General features: G+C 35.3%; 2 protein-coding genes across 4 annotated transcripts; both read left to right on the top strand.

Annotated features, from left to right (window-relative positions):
* The first annotated feature begins 212 nt into the window (after positions 1–212).
* LOC147282144 (alpha/beta-Hydrolases superfamily protein) lies at positions 213–6,374 on the top strand. Of its 3 annotated transcripts, none has more exons than XR_015122879.1 (13): positions 213–271; positions 463–573; positions 692–765; positions 857–928; positions 1,035–1,063; positions 1,455–1,505; positions 1,975–2,025; positions 2,871–2,930; positions 3,048–3,130; positions 3,527–3,674; positions 3,922–3,972; positions 4,659–4,777; positions 5,935–6,070. XR_015122879.1 is itself a non-coding variant. In XM_086247635.1 (13 exons), the coding sequence occupies exons 1-13, from the start codon at positions 213–215 to the stop codon at positions 6,067–6,069; spliced, it is 1,029 nt and encodes a 342-aa protein (XP_086103761.1). In that variant the 3' UTR covers positions 6,070–6,368. The 3 variants fall into 3 exon arrangements, 2 of the variants coding, with proteins under 2 accessions (XP_086103761.1, XP_086103762.1); XM_086247635.1 differs by having other exon boundaries at positions 4,673–4,777; positions 5,935–6,368; XM_086247636.1 differs by lacking the exon at positions 4,659–4,777 and having other exon boundaries at positions 5,935–6,374.
* A 70-nt stretch (positions 6,375–6,444) lies between these two features.
* On the top strand, positions 6,445–7,616 carry LOC147282143 (Ovate family protein). The gene has a single exon (XM_086247638.1). The coding sequence runs from the start codon at positions 6,831–6,833 to the stop codon at positions 7,371–7,373; it is 543 nt and encodes a 180-aa protein (XP_086103764.1). The 5' UTR covers positions 6,445–6,830; the 3' UTR covers positions 7,374–7,616.
* Positions 7,617–8,202: the final 586 nt, after the last annotated feature.

The raw sequence follows: 8,202 nt of genomic DNA, 5'->3' as shown, positions 1-8,202 counted from the left end.
AGTTGGTTGGATGAGGTTTTGCCGTTTTGGTTAAGTGTTTGCAATGAAAAAGTCCACTTCTCAAAAAATAAAAAATAAAAAAAGAGTAAATTTACAAATAAAAATTTATCTAAAAAGAATAAAAGATAGATTTTAACGAAAAGTGAAAATATTAAATAAAAAATTTCCAATGCATATTATAAATAAACAACATAATACCGAAAAACAGAGAAATGCTTCTTCGGGTTGTATCTTCCATTACCCAACGCCTCTCACTCTGTACCCGTTCCAGGTACTTCTCCATCTTTCTCTCTTACTCAGTTACTCACTTACTCGTACTCTTCAGTTTTCACTTTATTAGTAATGGGATTAGATACCCAGTTAGGCCACACGGCACTGGTTTTGTTTGTCCTTTAGAAGCTTTCATCATTTCATATGAGTTGGTCAGTACGATAACTCATTTATTGATATTCATATTATAAGGGCAAGGTATAGATTATATTATGCGAGTAGAGAAATGGGTCAGGAAAGTTCAGAACGCGAAGTGCTTCGAGTGAAGAGGCGGGCTACATTTCGTTTATGCAATGTGTCAAGGTACTTTTTTGGGTTCTGGCTCCAAATTCTTTAATATGTGTTGTGGCTTGGCGATTATTTTTTCAATGATTCGTTTTTTAGTTTCTCTTTAGAGTTTTTTCTGTGCTTTCTTGCTTAGTTACACTACTGAAGTACTGGAGATTCGGGCTGATGATCCAACATTGCATGTTCTGTTTATCCCTGGAAATCCAGGTGGGTTCCTGTGTGTATGTGTGTTTGCGCGCGCGTGTGTGTGAGACTGATTCAATTGTGAGGATTATGATTTGGGTTGTCGGTATTGCAGGTGTTGTTTCATTCTATGAAGTCTTTATGGAGTCGCTATTTGAGCTGCTTGGTGGAACTGCGTCTGTGACAGGCAAGACTTGGGTGTTTATTTTATTGTATTTTCTACTTTTTTGGTTAATTGTTTTGGAATTGTGATAACTATGCTAATATGTTTGCAATTTTGTGTCTATTATCAGCTGTTGGGCATATATCTCAAACAAAAAAGGTATTACAAAAATTGTGTGCAGTATTATTCTTCTTGCCCTTTGTTGCTCAAGATTATTAGTACTGTACTTTCCTTTGCAATCAGCCTGTCAGTCTATAAAATAGAAAATGGTTATGCTTTGTAGGCTGCCCATTGTACCAATTATGCGTGCAAGTCTATTTTTTGACCTTTCATTTTATGTTGTATTATTATTGCAAGTCTAGTTTTACCTTTTTATAAGATATTTGTTCTTTTGGTTCTTCAGACTATGAAATGGTTTGCTGTGTTTGACAAATTATATAGCATATTTATGTATGCAAGAAGCATCCAGTTTACTACATCTTGTTCTACACTTCTCTTCAGTGATTTGTGGCACGGGTATGATTGTTATATGATATTCTCTTCTTTCTAGAACTGGGAGCATGGAAGGTTGTTCTCATTACAAGAACAAATTAATCATAAGGTAAACTCTGCTTGCCATATTGGTTCTGAGCAAATTTGTTGGCCGGTTAAAAATGACCTGAGTTCTGTAATACATTTTCCAGTTGGTTATTTAATGTCCCGTATAAATGGAGATTGAAGCGGATTGAGTATCATTGCATTCGAAAGCAAATGCCCTGTTAATTGTTCTGCTTGTATTTGGAAAATGCTCTCAATAATGACAGACTTGTGAAACCAATATCCAGATTAGTGAATTGTGCTTCTGGAAATATAATTTTTCATGTCATTCCATGTATTATCAATTATTATTTTTCTACAGTAATCCAATTTTGACTTCCAGATATGACCTTTATTGTTAGATTTCTATTTCCCCCATTTCCAATCTTTTCCCTAATGACACTCTTAAACCAAGTTTTTTATATTGAAACTCTTTTTGTATGTTAGAGTACCACATATAGTTCTGATCTCCAAGTAAATTCGTGCTTTTGCAGATGGACTTCATCAAACAGGAATTGCAAAATAATGAAGTTCCTATATTACTGGTGGGATCATTTTCTATCTTTTGTGTTTCTATTTTCAATGTTATGTTGACCTCTTGAAAGAACTTTGTTTTTTGAAGAATACGGGCGTAGAAATGCTTGCACCTCTATCTTTTCCTTACTCTTCAAATAAGAGAAGAGAAAAAAAAAAAGGAGTGCATTATCTATTCTTAAATCACATTAGGATTGTGGGTCCAAGTTAGAGATAGCACATTTTAGTTCTGTAGCAGTTGCTTATCAGCAATGCTGTGTCCACTAACCTTTATTGCTGACAGTTACCTCAAAAATATTGCAGGACACCTCCATAATCTTACTTTAACTCACCAACTATCCGTCAATAATGAAATGGCTTCCAAGTGTCTTGTTAGTTAAAGTGTTAGCACACAAACTTTCTCTTGTTCAATTTTTTTTGTTTTTGATTGTTTTGGAGTGTAGGGTTTTTTTCCATGCATATATGAAACTATGTTCTGAAATTTCAGTGTTAAGAATGTCAGCATTGTGATGGAGTGCCCTCTCGTCCTCTGGTTTTTGCATTGTGGTGTTATCCATATTGTGTTTCTCCTATGTTGAAAATAAGTAGAGGAGTTTAATAATCAGTCAATGTGTGTGGTGTTGCTTATCTTCAATGAATTGTTTGGTGATGGAAAATCTGTCAGCATTTCCTGGTTCTGAACTAGAATTATTATTATCTTTGAATTCTTAAGTCATTTTTCAGGTGGTGATTGCTGTAATCATCATCTTATCCATTGGGCGATTTCAAATTATTTCAGGAAAGAATTTGAAAGATTGTAGAAATTGATTTCTTGTTTCTGACTTTTTTTTTAAGCTGATATTTTGTTTTCGTGCAGGTTGGACATTCTATTGGTTCATATATATCTATCGAAATGTTTAAAAGGTCTCCAGAGAAGGTCACATCCTTGTACAAATTTTGTTTACTACTCATTTGTCATTACCCCTTCCCCCTAGGTTTCTGACTATGGAGAACCTGTTCCCTACTTCCCTGACATAGTGTACGGGCATTGTAGGTGTCATATTGTATCGGACTGTATCCGTTTTTGGCGTTAAACCCACAATCCATACAGCAGTCTCTTATCAGGAAGATTGCAGAGTAAAATTCTTTCTTTGTTATGAATGACAATACTTTTGACTGTGTAGTACACATTTAGAGGCATATACTTATTTCATGCACTTGCAATAGACAGTTATATAGTGGATGTTTTCCCTGTTAGCTGGGACTTTTTGGTTATACCATTTTCTGTAATTCCTACTTACCCCAGTGTCTGCTATGCTTTGTGGATTTCACTTATGTACAATTAAGGTTGAACATGCACTGAGAAAACTGACAGTTAATGAATTGTTATTAACCTTTTATTTTGGCATTCTCACTTGGTCCAAATATACATTGGTTTTTTATTTATTAAAAACTCAAATTCTAATAATATTAGTTTTGACAGTCTAACATTAAGGCATCATAGAGGTAATATCACAGAATAGTGTTTTTCAGGTCCCGCATTCTATGTGTTGTCTTGAGTTTTATAGTTGCGCTCTTGGGATTGTTGCCTATCTGGCTTTTGAGGTTAGTTGTGAGCAAATCCCTTGGGAAGTCATGGTCAGCTACTGCAGTTGAGGCTGCTTGCTCTCACTTGGTAAAGGTAAAGGTTTGTCCTGCAATAGATTGATGAAGTTGGCTTCTTAGGTCATATATATTTTTCCGAAAGTCATCAACCTATTTTTGGTGCATATTATATCTTATATTTACTAATGGCACATTGTTATCAAGGACCTTCTACTGGTTTTTTTTTAACCATTTTACCACTATCAAACAGTAGGTTTTTCATGAGTGAGTGAGTGTGTGTGTTTTGAATCTTTCCTCTCAAAATTTTATTCCTGCGCTTGCAGTACCACACCATGCGGAATGTTCTCTTTATGGCAATGACAGAATTCAAAAAGGTAAAAAGATTACTTTTTATTTTTTTATTTTTCCTTTTTTGTAGATTTTACAATGTTGGTTGTAATTTATGATTAAATTCACTAATATTGTTTTGAAAATAACTGTAGTAATTGACTATAAATTTAATTTTGAAATATAACATCAGAGTGGATCATGTGGTTTTATAAATGATACATCTTTTTCACCACCTTCCTTTGTTTATGCTGATATTGTCATCCTATATGTTATGTAAAGAGATTACCTCCACATGTTTTAATTGGTAATGATGGAATGCAACTTTTTGTTTCCTTGAGATTTTCATCCACATTTTAAAAATCTAATTCCTACTCGTAAATGCACCATATAGGCTTTGTGCTACTGCGCCTGTCGAGTGCATCCTTGATGTATTTTGATAAATTATAAGTTCTTTCATACTCGGTTTACATGTATGCATTCACTGTCCATGTATTTGTTAGAATGCTGCTGCATCTTTTTTTCCTCATCTTTAACAGAAATTTATAGTAGTAATACTTATGAGTGATAAATTTCCATAATGGTGTTGGACTATGCCCTCTATGTCAATATTTGTTTGTTAGCACGTGATATTCGCTTGCATATATTGCCTCTTCAACTTCAACAAAGACCAAAATTGCTGCTTAGTTCATATAGGGAAGTTAAAATTTGAGCATACTTGTGCTTACCATAGGCATCTTATGTCAGCTTTCAGAAACACCAGATTGGGCATTCATGAGGGCAAATAAGGGCAAAATTGCATTTTTGTTCGGCATTGATGATCACTGGGGGCCACTGCAAATGTTTGAAGAGGTAATTTAAGGAGTTATTGTAAATTAATATTTAAGTTGGAGGTCAAGAGTCATTGTAAAGCTTAAGAGGGATGTCGTGTCCATGCCCATTTGTGCAAAATGGATGTAAGCTGCACATGTATCTATGCTTTTAAGAAAATACATGTTTACTTAATACCTTCCCGATCCTTGCTCTTCCTTCATCCCTTTAATTCTTGTTGTATTTTACAAGAATAATGTAGGCACTCTGCTGTTTGGAAAACATATTTTTGGGTTATAAAGGAGGCCTAAGGTCTAGGGAGGGGGAGGACGAGAATTGAACTTTGGTTAGAAAGGAAAACATACTTTGTTGGAATGCCTGGCATTGACATTTTAAAATAAGTTTGAGAGAACTCCTGAAGTTTCAAGAGGGGACCCATCAGAGGCCCTATAGCTTAGTACTTAAGTCACTTATCTGTTTCTCTGGCAAAAAAAAAAAAGTCACTTATCTGTTTCTAAAAAGAGTGTTTTTTTTTTTTGTTTTTTTTTTTTCTATGATACAATAAAATGATTGGAGATAGAAGTTCTTTTTGAAACCCCAAAAGTTCATTTTGTGTTTTTGACCCTCCATTTCAAAGTTTAAACTGTAGAGTATGCTTCAGTGAACTTCAGAATATGAGGGGTTGTCCCACCAAACAGGTTTGTTTGCCTTGTGTGGTGTTGTGATGATGATTACCTTATTCTTGCATGTTGATCACAAGGTTTATGGTGATTTATGGTGATTAACTCCAGTAGTTTTCATATGAGAAAAGTATAATAATTTGTGCCAGACAAATATTGATTGAGAATGCTTAAATAGACAATAAGATGAGTAACTAGAAAATTATGTTCTCAAGCAGATACAAAATATAATGAGAATGCTTAATGAACTACGAAAATATGCTGTTATGTCATACACCTTGCAAAATGACTAAATGAGTGAATAAACATGGTATTGAATATTGATGGAGGACTTGAAGAGACTTATGATAAGAATGACAATTGCGGAATATGATGAGATTTATGAGGACTTGACCATTGTAGTTTTTCATGCAGTATAGTGAGTGTTGCAATTTGGTTTCGACATTGTTTTACCTTTGCTTTTGGAATTTTTCAAATATATGACTATCTGGGCTTACTTTGTATTTTCTGTGGTCCCAGATTTCCAAGCAGGTCCCAGATGCTGCCCTATCAATTGAAAGAGAGGGTCATACTCATGGTTTCTGTTGCACTGAGGATGGCTCATTGTGGGTTGCTCAGCATGTAACAAGCTTGATTAAGAATCAAGTATCTTAGTTACCTGCCCTAAGCCCACCTTAGCCCACCATGTTCATCTTTAGGGTACAAAGATTAGACTTACAATTGGATGGATAAGTTAATGATGGGTCTAGATTTGATTGTTGGGTTGCTTTGATTGATTAGTGTAGAAGTATCAAACTGATATAAGCCCCTGCTTGTGGACATATTAGCATTTCTGGACAGTCCTCTCTTGAAAAAAATAAAACTACTTATATCTCATTCTCATATTAGAGATGTGATCTATATCTGATTTATCTATATGGTGAGTCTCATCCTTGTAATAGGTACATATACATCGCTCATTCTAAATATTACTTTATATGATAGTTGTGGAGTAATTTTAGTCTATTGTAATTTTAGTCTGATTTATCTATTGTAGTATGATACTATGATATGTTATCAGACTTATCTTAGATAATGCATGATTAGTGGTCAAATTAACCATTAAAAGAAATTAATTATTAGTCTTTTATCAGGTCAGCATGATGACTGTCAAACAGCACGTCAATGACATAGCTAGACATTTTTTGTGGTCAAATTGTGCGGTTGAGATCAGGCTGTCATTGAAAAACCTAACCGACTAGTGATGGTAGCATGTAGGGACCCTCAGGAGCTCACATGCAGACTTTTTATAGAGAGCCAATTGGTCCTTCATTCCTCGATTCCAAACTCATTCACCTCCTCTGTTCCTCTGTTCAGGCACTCTTTCACCAACACAATCTCTCTCTCTCTCTCTCTCACACACACACACACACACAATGCCCACAAGCAGGAAAAAGCTCCTCCTGAACAGAGTTGCAGTTGACATAGGGTGCAGCAGCTGCAGAAAACCAAAACTCTTCCACATCTTCCACCCAAAAGCAAACCCCATAACCACCACATCCCGCAAGCAAAGCCACCACTCTTCTTCAAACTCATACAACAAAGACGACACCACCACCACCACCTCATTCTCTCCAAGCACAGACTATGAGCCATTTCTAGACGCAGAGACCAACTTCAAGAGCACAAGAACTGTCAAAGGCTTCGGGAGGATTGGAGGCGAGAGTGTGGCCGTAGAGAAAGATTCAGGCGACCCTTATTTGGATTTTCGCCATTCGATGCTCCAGATGATTTTGGAGAATGAGATATACTCAAAGGACGACCTCCGGGAGCTTCTCAACTGTTTCTTGCAGCTGAACTCACCTTGCCACCATGGTATCATTGTTAGAGCTTTCACTGAGATCTGGAATGCTGTTTTCTCTGTGAGGTCTGGTGGTTCAACAATGCTGCGTTTTGCTTGCAAGTCACGTGACTACTAGCTCCTGCACGTGTGCCAGCATGAGTACTGTTATGAAGATGGAAAATTATGGGGACATATGAACATATTTTTAACTTTTGAATTTGACGGATTCATGTTTCTATAAGTTTATGAAGCGTTAAATGGATTTTAGTGAGATTTGCTTTTTTATTACTAAAATATAAATTTGTGAACTGTTAAATATGTTTGTATATCATACATTATCCGTATTTTAGATAAAGTACTCTAGACGAAAATAATGGGATTTTATGTACTAATGCTGTGGCTTTCCTAAGTTTTTGTAGCATTTCAAGAAAGATTTCAATGAATTAATCATATGATTACAATGTCAATCTGTGATTTTTTTATGCACAAGGAGATGGATTTGTGCATTACTGTGCAGCACCCTTTATTAAACATCCTAGGAGATGTGGTGATCTTTAAAAGTGTAATTTGTCTGTTGATGTTGTGTTGTCCTTTTTAATTTTTTAATTTTTTTGTCTTTTCATTTGTTGATAGTGAAACATGTGGCACTTGGCTAACTGCAATTTACAAATTTTAATTACAGAGAGTAGAGAGAGAGAGAAGGAAAAGAAAATAATTTAAGAGGTAAAACCAAAACCAAAATCCAATAACTTGGTGTATTGATTGATTTGTCCTAGGAGTGTAAGTGGGGGGGTTTAGTCAAAATCATAGAGCCAAGTTTCAAGAAATAAGCATTGTTGGGGGAAAAGATAGGCATTGGGATTTGGTTTATAATTATTAGATAAGTGTTGGAAGTGGTGAAGGACAGTTGGTTGAAGCTATTTTCTATGAGAATAGAAATGTCTACGACTGACATCTTACATTTT

The sequence above is a fragment of the Dryas octopetala genome, chromosome 6 (genome assembly GCF_963921425.1).
Source record: "Dryas octopetala chromosome 6, drDryOcto1.1, whole genome shotgun sequence".
Lineage (NCBI taxonomy): Eukaryota > Viridiplantae > Streptophyta > Magnoliopsida > Rosales > Rosaceae > Dryas > Dryas octopetala.
The sequence above is the reverse complement of the archived record's forward strand: the minus strand, read 5'-3'. Positions and strand labels throughout refer to the sequence as shown.

Bases quoted from the DNA above. Each gene is read 5' to 3' on its own strand.
- LOC147282144 (XM_086247635.1), top strand. From the start codon at position 213: ATGCTTCTTCGGGTTGTATCTTCCATTACCCAACGCCTCTCACTCTGT. The intron at 3,675-3,921 runs GTAAAGGTTTGT...CTGCGCTTGCAG, and splicing joins CTTGCTCTCACTTGGTAAAG to TACCACACCATGCGGAATGT. The intron at 4,778-5,934 runs GTAATTTAAGGA...CTGTGGTCCCAG, and splicing joins CACTGCAAATGTTTGAAGAG to ATTTCCAAGCAGGTCCCAGA.
- LOC147282143 (XM_086247638.1), top strand. From the start codon at position 6,831: ATGCCCACAAGCAGGAAAAAGCTCCTCCTGAACAGAGTTGCAGTTGAC.